This window comes from Haliaeetus albicilla, chromosome 2, assembly GCF_947461875.1.
Source record: "Haliaeetus albicilla chromosome 2, bHalAlb1.1, whole genome shotgun sequence".
NCBI classification, from domain to species: domain Eukaryota; kingdom Metazoa; phylum Chordata; class Aves; order Accipitriformes; family Accipitridae; genus Haliaeetus; species Haliaeetus albicilla.
In genome coordinates, this window is record NC_091484.1 from 57,129,014 (window position 1) to 57,146,126 (window position 17,113).

General features: G+C 39.9%; 1 protein-coding gene across 1 annotated transcript in view; it reads right to left on the bottom strand.

The window, feature by feature from the left end:
* NMT2 (N-myristoyltransferase 2) overlaps positions 1-17,113 on the bottom strand; it is a 38,760-nt gene that overhangs the window by 4,466 nt on the left and 17,181 nt on the right. Inside the window, exons 4-11 of the mRNA XM_069775795.1 lie at positions 13,985-14,103; positions 13,795-13,886; positions 13,572-13,688; positions 12,759-12,929; positions 11,485-11,593; positions 7,659-7,829; positions 4,404-4,571; positions 56-193 (exon numbers count right to left, since the gene is read on the bottom strand). Of these exons, the coding sequence (XP_069631896.1) occupies positions 56-193; positions 4,404-4,571; positions 7,659-7,829; positions 11,485-11,593; positions 12,759-12,929; positions 13,572-13,688; positions 13,795-13,886; positions 13,985-14,103 (1,085 nt within the window). The remainder of the gene's footprint in view (positions 1-55; positions 194-4,403; positions 4,572-7,658; positions 7,830-11,484; positions 11,594-12,758; positions 12,930-13,571; positions 13,689-13,794; positions 13,887-13,984; positions 14,104-17,113) is intronic.

The window sequence follows — 17,113 nt, forward strand, 5'->3', positions numbered from 1 at the left end:
GATTAATGTACCATTATACCTAACAGAATTCAGAAGCTCTTTTTTTCTCCCTTACCTTTTCAGATTCCATGCCAGGACACCTCCAGTTGTACAAATAATACTGCAAATTTCCATCTCCAATCCCAAACTTGAGTTTTTCCAGGAATGTTTTGTTTTCCATTAAGTCTAGTGCATTGAACACATCAAATCCTTTCTGGCAACAGCAAAACATTTTTAAAATTTTATTTTTTAAAGTTTCAAATGATGCACAAACGATACTTTACACAGCAGCATACAACATCCAAGAGACTAGGCTAATTAAGTGGAAAAAAAGACAAGGGAATAAATCTTGCCTTTTAATTAGGTACACACACAAAGAAATTCTCCCAATAAAAAGTGAAGTATAAGGTACAACTTTGCTTGAAGATTATCTCCAAAAGGGTAGGAATTTTAAAAACCACTTTCAGGGTTGAAGGTCTGAAGGGTCCCTAAAGCATTATCCTTACAGATACGCATTTTTTACAGTCACATACAGTGTTTTGACACACATAGCCTATTTCAGCTAACGCTGCATAAATACAGCTTACGATGTTTTTCAGTCTTTATCACTCTGTTAATGACATTGTATTTTTGCGATTTTGTCCTTTTCTGAAATGCCATTGTCTTTAGAACTCCAATCTTTGACATGTTACTCTCCCTCCTCTACTCGTGCACACCCTCTACTAACTCCTCTTTTCATCAGCCTCCCAAATTCACCACTCAAAGAGCCATTTTGCTCTCAGAACAGCCACACAGCTGAATTAGTCTCAGGGTTTTGTGTGGCAACACAAACACACTCAAATCCCAACTCACTATGAACTCTTAACAAGCAACATAAAAACAAGGTCAGTTAAGCCATCGCAGTGACAATCATCATGCCTGAATAGCTGAATTTGCTTGGGGGTCTGGATATAGGAGTCCATTTATTTGCAATGAACTGCAAGGGAGTCTGACCTAAGATCTTGGAGTCTTAACAGCACAAAGGCAGTGCACCAGCAGGACCTTCTATACTCTGAGATAAAAATAAGTTACAAAACAATAATGCTCAGTTACTTAAGCACAAGAAGATAGTAAGGAACATTCTTTACTCAATATAAAAACTAGATGTATTTTTTTTTTTCTTTTAAATAAGCACCCAACATTAGGAAAAAAGGGGGTTGAAGAAAAAGAACATTTTAAGCTCTCCATCGGTTTAGGACTATTTAAAAGAAAGTCACAAAGCACAGACAGTGAGTTTAGTAAGGTTTCCCACTACCTTACACAAAGATCATTCTGTATGCAGATGAAGCTATGCTAAGTTAAATATACTGTGAAAAACACACAGAAACAAGACAAATAAGGTGGCAAGGATTTGACACTTTGCATCTAAAGAAGTAAATTTTGAAATATTCCGAGTTAGTAATAGACAGTAACAGAAATCTCAGAAGGCAGGAAGGGAAGCAGGGGAGAATAGAGACTTTGTAGTACAGACACACTAATGAAGCTCTGCAACTAAGCACTCAAAATTCAAATAAATAATAATGTCTACAGATGTAGTTTTAATTCAGTATCTAAACACCAGCAGGTTAGGTTCAGGTTAGTATCTGAGAGGTACAAAAAAGTTCCTGTTCAAAGATAGTTGCTCCACAGCTCTGCCAGACCATTAGGGCAGACTCAGAAGTGAACTTCCCTGTTTATAAGCTCTCTCCTGTTCTAGATCTAGAAACTTAGCGTCAGCTTTGACAATAAAATATGCAGAGTTTTGGGAGGATTATCCTGCTGCAAAATCCCACTCTCTCCATGCAGAATACATGGAAACTAAGTTTTGGGTTTTGCTTTGGAGGTCAGGCATTTTGTCCTTTAATTGCCAAGATTTTCCTAGACTTAGTTCTAAGCTAATTTTATATAGTGTAATATGAAGATAAAAATCAACATTAAACTGACATGCAAACGCTGAAAGCAATTTGCTGAGTTGAATTTGTACCTCCAAAATGCATTCTTTGGGAGTAAGAGTACAGAAAGGACTGTGGTGGGTTGTCCCCAGCCAAAAGCTGAACACCCACCCAGCCTTTCACTTGCTCCTCTCCCACAGGATGGGGAGAAAACAGAAAGGAAGGCAAGATGACTTGTGAATGGAAATAATGACAGTTTAATAGAGAAAGCAAAAGCTGCACGCACAAGCAAAGCAAAAAGAGGAATTCATTCACTACTTCCCATCACTAGGCACATGTCAAGCCACTTCCTGGAAAGCAAGATCTCAGCATGCATAATGGTTGTTTGGCAAGATAAACGCCATAACTAGCAGAATCCCCCCTTCCTCCTCCTTTCCTTCAGCCTTTATTGCGGAGCACAACATCATATAGTGTGCATTATCCCTTTGGTCAGTTGGGGTCAGCTGTCCCAGCTGTGTCCCCTCCCAACTTCTTGCCCACCCTCAGCCTACTTGCTGGGGGTGAAAGAGAGAAAGCTCTGAGGCTGTGCAAGCACTGTTCAGCAATAGTCAAAACACTGGTGTGTTATCAGCCCTGTTTTAGTCACAAATGCAAAGCACAGCACCACATGGGCTGCTAGGAAGAAAGTTTACTCCATCCCAGCCAGACCCAGTACTTTTGTAAATAAAAAACTGTGAATAGGACTACATTTATCATTTCTCTTCCCTTGCCTCACCTCTCCTCATCTAAAAGTCCAAGTGCCAGATCTGCAAATGTAATTAGGCATCTAATGATGCAGACAGGCCCAGCACATACTTTGGAAATCCACAAGTGTCTAAATACCAGTATTCTTACTTTATGATGGTCCATTTAAAAGAATCACGTCACCTTCAGAGAGAAATGTAGACAGGAGAAGGTGCAAAGCCTTGCGGTTAGACCATGTAACTGCTTCCTTGCCCATTCCATCTGTGGCCTAGTGAACGGCCAGCCACTCAGCTCTTTATGCCACACTTCAAATGGAGACCAATGTTTATTCCTTTTTCCACTTTGACTTTTAAGAATCAGTAGTGCTAGCATTTTTAGCCACTTCTGAAAATTATGCTAGCCACCTTCCTACATCTTCATGTATCTTAACACCTTTCAAAGTCCCTCTCTGAACTTCCTTTGGTATTATTCTGGAGCCTGAGTAACAAGGTTCTATATTCCCCATGACTATCCAGGAGTTTTCCTTGCCAAAAGTAAGTTATTCAACTGAATACTGCTTATAGGTCAACAAGCCTCAGCAAGCAGTTCACATCATAGATATCAGCTCAGCTGCAATGCTGCACGAACATGGCTGAGACAGACAAGTTGAAGACTATGTGACTGCTTTCATGCAGCCTGAAGTCTGAACAGATACAGCCCTTGACAGACCATCACTGGCTTCATACAGGATCAACACAGAAATCCTGTGCCACATGCAGTGCAGTGCAGATGGCTCTGAACATGGTCAACTGGAGCACAGCTAGCATCTGCTTGCATTGAGCACTCATCTGGTAGGTGGAATACCACAAGCAGTGCAACAGCAACAGTTCAGCTAGGAAGGGCAAGCTTCAAGCATAAGGAGCAGAAAACACACCCATGCTCTGCAGCATGTTGGGAATGGTTGCTAGAATGGATACCATGGACTGGATGAAGCCTGTGCAGTGCTGTGAATTGCCAGGGCTAAACAGGTGTCTGAGAATTCATTCAGAGTGCTGGGATGTGCATCACCTGCACAGCTCCGTACCACAGACTACTTTGCCATTGGTGTTTGCACTGCACTCCCATGACACCCTAATGATTAAGGGCCGAGTGTTAGTTTTTCATCAGTCAGCACTGATAAACTCTTACAATTCTTATGTTTAAAAACTTCATTTATAGTCTCTTCCCTTCCATTCAACTAAACCATCTATCAGTGTAACGCCAGGCATGAAGGTGTGCTTAAAAGCTACAATGTGACATCATCTACACAGCTTTACAAGCAGCAATTATTAACGAGATAAAATGATAAAGCTTGCACAAATAAACTTTTACATTTTGTAGAAATAAAAAATAGTTTAAACAAACAAATAAAAGGTATTTAATAGAACTTATTAGCTCATCTCCAAGGGAGACTATTTTAGTGATACTTTCCATTCTTCTGGTACTTAGTGAATATGGCCATCAGTGTGCTCCTGGATGTTTACACTGTTCAAGCTATTGCAAAGACTTGATCTTCATGCACTTGTCATTCCCTAGCATCACTCAAAGTAAAAAGGAAAACCAAGCATAGTGTTTTATATTTTAATATATATATTGTATATGCTCATCAACTGCATTCTGTGCTACAGACAGTAGAAGAAAACAGAATCAATGGCATGGATAAATTGCTGTCAGTTCTCACCTTGCCACCACTCCTAAGAATACTTTTGTGAAAGAAGCAGAAGCAGAACACCCCCCCCCCCCCCAACTTACCAATTTAGCTATAATGAGTGCATCATTCATTAAGTCCAAGAGGGGGGTCTCTGTATGAATATTGTAAAAGGAATAGGCAGCTTTGAGGCTTTTATGAACAGGATGGTGCATCACTGTTGAAGGTAATGTGTAGAAACTCAGGAAGTCTGTTAAAATACCACTTGAGCCCTAAAAAAAAAAAAAATAGTCAATTAATAAGAAATAACCGCTTAGTTATTGGTTAGGCTTACATTGCAGTTCTACAGAAAATAAGTAATAAATGCAGCACAGTTTTGCACACCATAAGTATTATGGTATAACAGGTAATCCTGGCTAAGAAATTGAATTCTTGCCAAGGATGTATCTATACATCAAAGCAAGACTGAAGCCTGAAAGGGTCACTTCAGAAAAGGAAACAAACATTGAGATTCTTCTAGTCTATTACACCAATAACATTTTGACAACCAATTGCCAAAGCATTTCAATTTGTTTCCCAAGCTTAGCCTGCTATAAACAAAGCTAACAAAGCACACTTCTGAAAAAAGTATAGACATTTTTTCCCCAATTTAACTTATTTTTAAAAGAATATTTTTTAAATCTGATGAAGTTCACATTGAGTAATAATTTTCTCAACTTTCTAAAGAAAAAGAAAAAAAATATATTATGCTGGTATACGAAGCATATTTAAATCGGCTGTAGTGATTATTAATCATAGAATCATTTAGGTTGGAAAAGACCTTTAAGATCATTCAGTCCAACCATCAACCATGCCCACTAAATCATGTTCTAAAGTGCCTTGTCTACCTGCTTTTTGAATACCTCCAGGGATGGTGACTCAACCATTTCCCTGGGCAGCCTGTTCCAATGCCTGACAACCCTTTCAGGAAAGAAATTTTTCCTAATATCCAATCTAAACCTCCCCTGGCACAACTTGAGGCCATTTCCTCTCGTCCTATCTGCAGCCACCTGACAGAAGAGACCAGCACCCACCTCATTACAACCTCCTTTCAGTTAGTTGTAGAGAGCGATAAGGTCTCCCCTCAGCCTCCTTTTCTCCAGACTAAACAACCCCAGTTCCCTCATCTGCTACTCTTAAGACTTGTGCTCCAGGCCCTTCACCAGCTTGATTTCCCTTCTCAATCAACAAGCACAATCCATTTGCTAGACAGCAGTGCTAAATCACACTGAAATTCTAGTAAGACCAATAGTCATCAAAAAAGGTACTTATACAGAAATGTAAAGTATCCTACATAAACTTTCTTAATGTTTCACACACTTGATGAAGTTTAACCATCTTCAAGAGTGTAGATTAGTAGGAAATGGGAATAATTATTACATGGGTTATGACCGACATGCTGAGCACAAAAAAACTACCCAGATTTTCACTCCTCCTATTCTGATTGGGTCCCCTGATATATCCAAGAAAATAAGGCAGAGGAGACACAAATATTTTTGAATGACTGGTGCCCACTGTTTTGAACTCAATGAAGGACCTCACATGGATCCTTAAATTGATAGTACTTCTACAGTAAAAAGAGTTGAACCCATCACGTGCAAAAAAGCTATTGTCTTAGAGCAGGTACAGATTCTGTAGTAGAGATATAGTAACAACAAATAACAGAAAAATTATTATTCTGTAGTAGAGATAAACTAACAACAAATAACAGAAAAATTATTAAGTCACTCACTAAATTCAGTAAGGATGCTGAAAATATTAATTCAGGAATTATACAGAGTATTTTAAGGTTTTAGCTCTGCACATTACAAAGATGACTGAAAAATCTGACATCAACTTCTCCAAGTCACACAGATCTTACAAAGATTTTAAGCACTAACAAACCTACATTTTGTATAGTGAAAAACTAGTTCAGGAGACAGTGTAAAACAAGCAAGTGAAGACTGCACTGTTCAGTTAAAATCACACTGACAGTGGCACGCTCATGCTGATCCTGGTGCTTGTGGACTCTTCTGTAGGCTTCAACTTGCCAATAAAGTCAAAAAACAACCCAGAGTGCGTCGGGGGGGGGGGGGGGGGAGCAGGAGGAAGGGGCGGCAAAAGAAGGCAGGACAATAAATTAAACTGGACCATGGGAGAGTCCAATGAGCACTAGACCTACTACAAAACAGGCAGAAAACCAAGCTTGGACAATGACAACCAATGAGCAGGACCTCTCATCTCCATTCAGCTGAGACTCCTGCAGAAATTCAAGTCGCAGTGTGGGAACTTCAGGTTGTGAGCTTCACAACCCGCAGCTTCTGTGAGGAGTTGGTAGGCTTAAGGATGTTAGTGCTGATCACTTTCAAATAACCTTCTCACTTTAAACAAAGTAATACACTATCTAAATACGACGTCTACAACTGATTTAGCATGGACTCAAAGGGAAGAGTGTATCTTTCTCCACTAGCTTTAACTCAGCTATTCCAACCATGCCTTGGAGATTTCCAACCAAAATGCTAATCTATTCCTGCACTGCTTATTTTGCGAGAAACGTGACCAACAGGTTGGAGGGTGGGGATGGTAGGGTGGGGAGAGGAGGAAAGAGTAAGCGGTAGGAACGGATGACACTCTCCATCTTGTTAGTGGACAAAGATTATAATTTTCAAGATAATTGAACTAGCTGACAGCAACTCATGACAGCACCAAGGGATGTTAACTTTACTTCTCTATTACTCATTCAAATATGTGTGCATATACACACACAGTCTTTTACTGGAAAAAATATATTTACAGAAGCAGGCCATCAAAAAACATAATTCCCCCAGGAGGTAACCCTAAAATTGGTTTTAAAAATAAAGAATTTTGAACTGGTGTATGGCAGAAACTTAGACACCTCAGAGAATGACACTGAGTTCAAACCAAATCCTTATCTCAGTTATTGTATCATTTTTCCTTTTTTCTAGAAAAGGAGATTTGAAGACCACTGCTTATTATCATGTCATATCTCTATGGAAAAAAATGGAGGAATGCAATTGGAAGGGTTGTTTTTAAATTATGTAAGGTTCTTTGCTGTAGTATTTCCAAGACAGTGATATTTTGAGATTTCAAAATTCTTCTTTAAAATATTCTGTTATAAGAGCACTGCAGTTTATCACAACCAAACATTTTCTCATTAACAGAATGCAATACAAAGAACAAAGCTTGGAATCGTCATATCAAATTCTAGCTATAGCACAAATTTTTTCATACTGTCCACATTTCAAAAACTTGATGCTGATATGAACTTTTGTAAGTGGCATTCACATACACATTCATGAAGTAGTTAAGGCATGTTTTACCTCTACTACGTAAGTGTCAATAATATGATCCCGAGGCAGGAACCAATGGGCTACCTCTTCTTCATCCATCACAGGAGCAAGATTAAACTGTTTCAAGTAAGTGTTGATTAATTCTTGTACTGCTTTAGTATCTTTTTGTTCCATTGGTCTCAAACCTGAAGTCTTTGTGGCCTTATTGTAACAAAAGAAAAATAAACGTTGAGATGTTGAAAGGAAAACTGCATACACAGCAAAGGCTGAAAGTAGGTTGCAGAGTCACTCCATTTGCTATAATGCATTCATTATTAGTCTACTTTATCCCAGCCACCTAATTCATTATGCTATTTTACAAATGGCTTTCAATCAGAATTCCCTCTCTTCTAATTATTGAGAGTCTGGGGCACTTCAATCTTTATATTTCATTATTGAAACAACTTCATTTCTCTAGAGAAAGAGATACCATTGCCAACAACCTAGACTTCATGCATTTGGGGTTTTTTTGTTGGGTTTTTTTTTTTTTTAGGTCAGTCTTTATTTCTTATCTTCTTCTAAACTACCTAGGGCCCAGACACAGAAACAAAACATAAAGCAACTTGCATATCTGAAGTTAATCTGAAGACAAGAACACTTGCCATTCAAACTTATGAAAATTACAGTCAAGCTATAAACCAAAGTCAGCGGATAAAGTTTAATTAGAAATTATTTAACAAAAAAATTCCACCTATTCTTAACACTTGCAAACTCCCTTGCTTACTCAACTTCCTATACAGGCACAAATGCGGTTCTGTTAACAAGAAAGCTTCCTCCCTGAAGGTGCCTGAAATTAAAAACCTACAGTATTTTAACAAATAAAGTTATTTATTTGACTTTAAACATCAGAAGAGGAAAAAACTGCTTTCCAGTACTATGCAATTAATGTTTAAACAAGCAAAGGTGATTAAAGTTTTCTCCCTAGCTTTTGTTAGCCTTTCTGAATATTTCCTTTTAGGGAGGCTAAGTCTTGTTCTCTTCAGAACTCATTTATCCTCCTTCATCTGTCTGAGCTACATACTTGGGCACGTATCACATTAATCATAGGAAAGTCAATTGCAAGAGCAGCCAGGTAGAGACTTGATTACTGGAAACCTGAAATTAGCGTAGCTGATTACACTCTGCTCAAAAGGCATTATTCTGGGGGAGGTATTTATTCACATACCCTGGGAGTCAGCAGCCAGATGAAAAATCAAGGCACGTTTTGCCACAGCTCTAGCCTGGGTATTACATTTTAGTCTTCCTGCTTTCCTGAGCAGCCTCGGACTATGGTTTGCTTCCACAAGAGCACATCACCTAGATTTTTAAATGCCCTGAATCCATAAGGGTATTCACCTGACTCATCAGCATGATGCTTCCTATGCCATATTTCATTCATAACCTCCTTATGAACTACAATATGAAAGGTTAATTTCAGCTCCCTCCAACCCTTCGTACCTCTTTTAAAGCCATACACTGGAACAGGATGGGAGGGGAAGTGGCTGGGCTGGAACATGTTTATGGCCCAGCAATGCTCAGAATGGCCAACAGTAAATGATTATTTGCAGCCCCAGAAGTGAGAGAAAGTGTACAAAACTGGGCTAAAATTTGTTTCTCTGCTTCACATATCAAGCTGCACCAGGCATATATTCATGCGAGTATCCTGGCTCAGGATCTCCATCAGTCAAGAAAAGACATACAGAGACAAACGTGCTCCTGTCCTTATTCTGAACACAGCCAGAATTTACCTCTTTCAGAAAACTCCTTGCTCAGGAGATCAAATACTTAGAAAAAACCCTTTTTTTTAATACCTATAGGTACATGCATAAACACAGCCTTCAGTGAGGGTGGTATTTATTAATTACAGTATTTATTATTTCTGAAAACATTTTTTAATTCAGACTGCTCAAGTGATTAGGAATGATTAATTCCTCTTAAAGGGAGATGAGCTCCTAGTGGCAATGATATTCCAAGGACACTAAGAAAAGAGGTTAAAATGCAAGAAACAGTGCTTGGTGCTGAGGGACAGGACAGTGTGGCCTGAATGAACAAATTTGTGTGACAGTACTGTCTATGATAACAGTCTGAAACTGAGGATAAGGAGCCTCAATAGCACTTAAACCCTTTCTTCAGAAAAAAACTCCAGAAAAACTAAAGCACAAGACCTAAAGAGGAAACATTAGCACAAAGATTAAATCTTTGTTTTCCATGGGAGAAGCTCCCAAGTCCAATCTAAAAATAAACAAACAGCTGAGGCATATGGACTTCTGCATCACTTAGTTTTAAAAGTTGATTTTCAAAGCACCTCTTTTCTATTTGCACTTCTCTGTACAGTATATTTGCCTTAGCTATATTTTATGAATGAGACACTATGTTTTCTTTGTTTTCCTAATTTTTCTGTTGAAATCTGAGTTTTATGATAAAGGAAGATGATCAGGGTACAGCTGCTGTTGTTTCTAATTATTCTCTGTAGTTACACTTTTTGTACTGTAAGATCCTTAATCTTTAAGCTATTCTTTTCCTGTATTGTTTCCATGAGAAACAGTACTAGAGTTGCCACCAAAATCTATATTTGAAATTGTCTACTGCACTTTTTTAAACTATTAAAAATGTCTTCAAGATTTGATGGAAGCTAAATTTAGCTCTCCAAGATTAAAACCTAATTAATTTGGTTATTAATTCTTAAGCTCTGAAAACTGCTGCCCTGCACACAAGGGAGAACCTGCATGTGCAGGCACAGGTAGCATGCAGGCAGCACAGGAAACTAGTCTCTCTGACACCAGCAGGAGTTCAGATCAAGCCATGGCACGTAGTTCATACCAAGGAGTGCTTAGTGTATTACTCAAATATGTAAGTAGTAGAGAACCCGCAGCATCAAGCTAAATGTAACCAACAGACACAATTTTCCAAAGTCAGATAAATCATTACAAAGTACTGTAAGTGAGGAAGAAGGTTTTTTTAACCAAAAGTAAGGGTTTGTTTAAATAAAAAAAGGTTTACTGATATGGTACAGGTAAAGGATATTCTGCAATCCCTCCAAATAGAAAGGTAGCTTTTACAAGCAAAGAAATTGTTTTCAATCATAAAGCTTAGACTAGCTTCTATAGGCTATTAATTACAGCAATGAGATTTTTTTGTTGTTTTAATAGTACATTTCAGACTACTTACAGTGACTTGCCCTGTCATGGAAATGCATCCTAAGGCTGTTTGCCAGCCTAACTATTAGCTGCAAACATGAGAAAAATTATTTTTAACTAATCTAGCTATGCCAGAGCACTTTTTTTTGTACTAGACCACGCAAATAAATGGTACACAACGCACTGAAGAGGCTTTTGCTGAGCCTCTTTATTGCAGAAGATTAACATTCTCTGACAGAACAGAAAAAGCTGTGAATTTGAGTGTAATCAACAAACCCACTGCACTGAGCCAACTTTCTGATGGACTTCTCAGAGAATTTTAAGACATGAACTATTAATTTTCTGTTCCAATAAGCTTTTATCAGATTAACCGTACCAAGAATAGTTTTATGCATCTTCAATTCAATCCCACATGTTTATGAAGTCAAGGCTTCTGGTTTTTTTCTTTGTTTGTTTAAGCCTTTTAGTTCAAAATTTGTATTTTCTCCATATACAGATCTACATTTCCAGCAATACTCTCTTCTGTTTAGTATAGCCCTTAAGGTCTTTTTCATCAACTAGAGATTTTTTTTTTATTTTTTTTTTTAATGTTCTGCACACACCGCCTTTCCACAGAAAAGCCTGTGCTGTCAGAGACAGATGGAAGGTTATTTTGGGCCTCACAGTAACTGTGGGGATTCTCTAGAAGTCATACTGCTTACATCAGGAAGTCTGTAGAGCTTCATTGTTCTTTGTAGAGTCATGTTTCTACTCAAATGTGAAAATTTCACCTCCACCAATTTTCTGGGATTCAGTGATCGATGCCAATACCTGGAAATAAAATTAATAATGAGATTAAATAGTATTTTAAGTGTCAGCTTTACTTGCATCCATTTCTTGCTTTGCTCCTTCTCCTCTCCAAATTTGTTTCTAAGCAAGCCTGTATTATGTCTGTAAGAAGCTTGAGCAACAAAAGATAACGAAAAGCTATATCCAAGCAATAGCTTTTAAACAGGCCTGCTATCACCATACTTTGAATCTAAGCAAATGCTTTTTATTACAGAATCAATAATCACAGGGCTTAACATTTTAGTACTTGCCATAGGCCTACCAATCTCACCATACTTAACACGGTAACATTTATTTTCTTGTACAGTCAGGACCCTCTGCTCATGTCTAAGTAGCTTGTTGAAGGAGATCTCCTCTTCCTAGATCATTGTGCAACAGAACATCCATGGTTACTCTAACATAGCATGGCTGGTGGTTTTCTCCCCATCCTTGCTTACAGAAACTTACAGGACCTTTGGTGTTCATAGGTACAAACACAACTTCAAATGAAAAAGTATCCTGTCCTCCAGAAGGATAGACAGCTGAACTAATACTGCTGGAACTGAACTTTTCCCGTTAGAAATAAAATGCATTCCAAGCAAACAAAATTACACTTCATTACATACAACTCTTCTCACGTGATAGTTTTCCGATCTTTATCAAATGCCAATTAAATCCTCCCTTCTCCAGGGAAGATGAAAGTATTTCAAAAAAGCAAATCATACAATTCCCAGAAATGCTCTGCCATCTTTGGCAAGCAACCAGGTCAACAGGGAAGCATCCCAGCAGGGAAACAGGCCACTTGAAAAACACAGGTATACAATGTTGTCATTGCTAGCATGGCTTCCACCAGAAGGTCAACAGAAACATCTATTAGTCTATTTAAGGTTCGATAAACAAACCAAAATTAGATTTCAGTGTGAGAAGCTGTTTTATCCAAGGCACAAGGGGAGAAGGGGAGAGAAGCAGGGAGAAGCACAGGAGGGAGCAAGAGGGAAAGTGACAAAAGAAAACAACCCTGAAAAAACACTCAGGCCTTCAGGTTAGTCAAGGCCACAACATTTAGTTTCTTTGAATTTTATGTTTTTATTGTTTCTAGCCAACTACATAAAATATTCTTTAAAATGACTGCTATAGGAACCATTATTATGAACATCACTTAGGTTACCTGCAAGTGGCCACAGGCTTGGGCAGTACCACTCCAGCAGTGTAAACAGCCTGAAAAATTCCTTCCAGGTTTACTCTTCTGGTTATTTCCCGAATCAGTACAGGTGCTACCCGTTTAGATCTCAGTTTCTTATGGACACACAGAAAATTGATTTCTACCATTTTCTTCACACTAAAAGGACATTAAATAGCGGAAAAGTTAAAGAGTTGCACATTGCATATTTTCATTTCCATAATTGTAGTTTTCCATGTTGTAACAGAAGAATTTGAGGTAAAAATAAATTGGCCTGTGACAAAGTACATCTGCAACAAATACTAACCTATGATACAGTGACTGCACTGGCAAATTGTGCAATATGCAAGCTGCGTCTAAGCTGTTTGCAACACTCCTTTTCCAGAGCTCTATCGAGGCTTAACCAACTGCCTTACTTTAAGATGCAGAATGGCATCCAAGCACATGCTACGTGGTATCATTAATACTTTATGATTGTCAGTGTATGAAGAGCTGGCCAAGGAAGTCCAGGTGACTGACTATCCTTTGAATACTTTCTAGTAGGATCAGAAAATTCTTTGTCATTATCTATTCCTTACATATGTATTATTGGTCTTCATTGTAAGGAGCCCACAAGCTTTTTGGGGGGAAGGATGACAAAGAGTAAAAAAAAAAGTCTCTGCTACATACACAGGATTCTTCTGACTCTTTATGGTCAGTGAGCCTCCTTCTCTCTAAGTTCTCTATGGCAATGGATACCAGTTTAAGATTTATTTCATGGTGTTATCCTTTTACAAGTACAAAAGTAATGGTGCATTTTACCTGTCATAAATACGAATATTTGCAGGGATGGCACTTATGAATCCTACCAGTTTTTTGTTTGAAGACACTCTAACCCCACAGTGCCATTGGGGTAACCAGCCTGGAGGACGTAGTGCCCTAGAATTGATTACAGAAATAATTACAAATTACTGCCCAAGAAGATGTAATAACAACACCCTTCTCTGCACTCCAGCCAGAGCAGAATGTAGAACTTGCTACTCACCACAGAAGAAATTCAGGTGAGTAATCAAACCTAAACATATTATCATCATCTTCTACGTAATTCTCATTTAACAGTGTGTATAACTCCTTCAGCTGAAAACACACACAAAAAAATCCAAAGATTTATCCACACACATCAATCAGAATAAACTTCAATAATTTTAGATACATATAAAAATTGTTTTACTTACAACTTCAGCATTGCTAAGATCCAATGTGTCCCACATAAAACCTTGTGGCAAAGAATATGGCTCTAGGCGGACATTGTCCTTATCTGGTTCAATTGCACCGTGTGAAGTTATAACTTCATCTTTTGAGGCAGGAGGAGGAAAAAAATTAAAAAACACAAACCAAAAGAACAGTTACATTGCTAGCTTTCCTGATAGTTCTTAAAACTGCATTTAACTCGCAACATGTATTTTCTCATAATTACGTGATAGGAACATGAAACTTGTAAAAAATTTTGAAAAAAATTTATAGTATTAGCTTATACTACTCATTCTCACAGATTGCATTCAGACTATATGACCATCTCATCAGAATATCTATAGATAAACACAGAACAGCTCTACCTCAACTGAGACCCAGTATTTTGTAACACAGGACAGCAGACAGCAATTTATCAGCACATGCACAGCATTTAGCCAGCCACAAGATGCACAGTCTCATCATGAGAAAGATGTACTCACAGCTAACAAGCTATGGCTCGGATCCTGTTCACCACTGACTTGAACAGACCTGAACTCAACAGGATTACTCAGGAGCAGTGGCATGGCAAAGCCACGGCATTTAAGGGATGCTGGTGAAATGTGAAATTTGTTCCTAAAATCCTACATGAAAGCATGCTTTCATCTCTTCCCTTACTTTACCACTCTGGTCCCTCAGCATATAGCTATAAACAGAAGCTGTTCCTCTTCTATGGAGCAGCACCTGCCAAATAACAGAATCATAGAATCATTTAGGTTGGAAAAGACCTTTAAGATCATCAAGTCCAACTGTGCACCTAATGCTGCCAGGTCTACCACTAAACCATGTCCCTAAGTGCCATATCTACACATCTTTTAAATACCTCCAGGTATGGTGACTCAACCACTTCCCTGGGCAGCCTGTTCCAATGCCTGACAACCCTTTCAGTAAAGAAATTTTTCCTAATATCCAATCTAAACCTCCCCTGCCGCAACTTGAGGCCATTTCTTCTTGTCCTATCACTTGTTACTTGGGAGAAGAGACTGACCCCCCCTCACTACAACCTCCTTTCAGGTAGTTGTAGAGAGTGATAAGGTCTCCCCTCAGCCTCCTCTTCTCCAGACTAAACCACCCGAGTTCCCTCAGCTGCTCCTCATAAGACTTGTGCTCCAGGCCCCTCACCAACTTGGTTGCCCTTCTCTGGACACACTCCAGCACCTCAGTGTCTTTCCTGTAGTGAGGGGCCCAAAACTGAACACAGTACTCAAGGTGCGGCCTCACCAGTGCCCAGTACAGGGAAACGCTCACCTCCCTGGTCCTGCTGCCCACACTATTTCTGATACAGGCCAGGATACTATTGGCCTTTTTGACCACCTGGGCATGCTGCTGGCTCATATTCAGCCAGGTGTCAACCAACACCCCCAGGTCCTTCTCTGCCGGGCAGCTTTCCAGCCACTCTTCCCCAAGCCTGTAGCATTGCACGGGGTTGTTGTGACCCAAGTGCAGGACCTGGCACTTGGCCTTGTTGAACCTCATACAAGCAGCCTCAGCCCAATGATCCAGCCTGTCCAGATCCCTCTGTAGAGCCTTCCTACCCTCAAGCAGATCAACGCTCCTGCCCAACTTGGTGTCATCTGCAAACTTACTGAGGGTGCACTTGATCCCCTCGTCCAGATCATTGATAAACAGAACTCATATTATATAGAACTGGCTCCAATACTGAGCCCTGGGGAACACCACTTGTGACTGGCCACCAACTGGATTTAACTCCATTCACCACAACTCTTTTGGGCTTGGCCATCCAGCCAGTTTTTTACCCAGCCAAGAGTATGCCCATCCAAGCCATGAGCAGCCAGTTTTTCCAGGAGAATGCTGTGGGAAATGGTGTCAAAGGCTTCACTAAAGTCCAGGTAGACAACATCCACAGCCTTTCCCTCATCCACTAAGTGGGTAACCTTGTCATAGAAGGAAATCAAGTTGGTCAAGCAGGACCTGCCTTTCATAAACCCAGGCTGACTGGGCCTGATCACCTGGTTGTCCTGTACGTGCTGTGTGATGGCACTCAGGATGATCTGCTCCATAACCTTCCCCGGCACCAAGGTCAGACTGACAGGCCTGTAGTTCCCCAGATCCTCCTTCCTGCCCTCCTTGTAGATAAGCGTCACATTTGCTAACCTCCAGTCAACTGGGACCTCCCTGGTTAGCCAGGAATGCTGATAAATGATGGAAAGTGTCTTGGTGAGCACTTCTGCCAGCTCCCTCAGTACCCTTGGGTGGACCCCATCCAGCCCCATAGACCTGTGTGTGTCTAAGTGGTGTAGCAGGTCGCTAACCATTTCCCTTTGGATTATGGGGGGTTTATTCTGCTCCCTGTCTTCCAGCTCAGTGGGCTGGATACCCCAAGAATAACTGGTCTTACTATTAAAGACTGAGGCAAAGGTGGCATTAAGTACCTCAGTCTTTTCCTCATCCTTTGTCACTATGTTTCCCCCCACATCCCATAAAGGACAGAGATTCTCTTTAGCCCTCCTTTTGCTGATAATGTATTTATCGAAACATTTTTTTATTGTCTTTTATGGCACTAGCCAGATTAAGTTCTAGTTGGGCTTTGGCCCTTCTAATTTTCTCCCTGCATAACCTCATCCTTGTAGTCCTCCCGAGTTGCATGCCCCTTCTTCCAAAGGCCATAAACTCTTTTTTATCTCCTGAGTTCCAGCCAAAGCTCTTTGTTCAGCCAGGCTGGTCTTCTTCTCTGCCAGCTCGTCTTTTGGCACATGGGGATGGCCTGCTCCTACGCCTTTAAGATTTCCTTCTTCAGGAATGTCCAGCCTTCCTGGACTCCTTTGCCCTTCAGGACTGCCTCCCAAGGGACTCTGTCAACCAAGTTCTAAACAGGCCAAAGTCTGCCTTCTGGGAGTCATAGAATCATAGAATGAATGATAGAACGGTTTGGGTTCGAAAGTACCTTAAAGATCATCTAGTTCCAACCACCCTACCATAGGCAAGGATATCTCCCACTAGATCAGGTTGCTCAAAGCCTCATCCAACCTGGCCTTGAACACTTCCAGGGATGGGGCATCCACAACCTCTCTGGGCAACCTGTTCCAGCATCTCACCACCCTCACAGTCAAAAA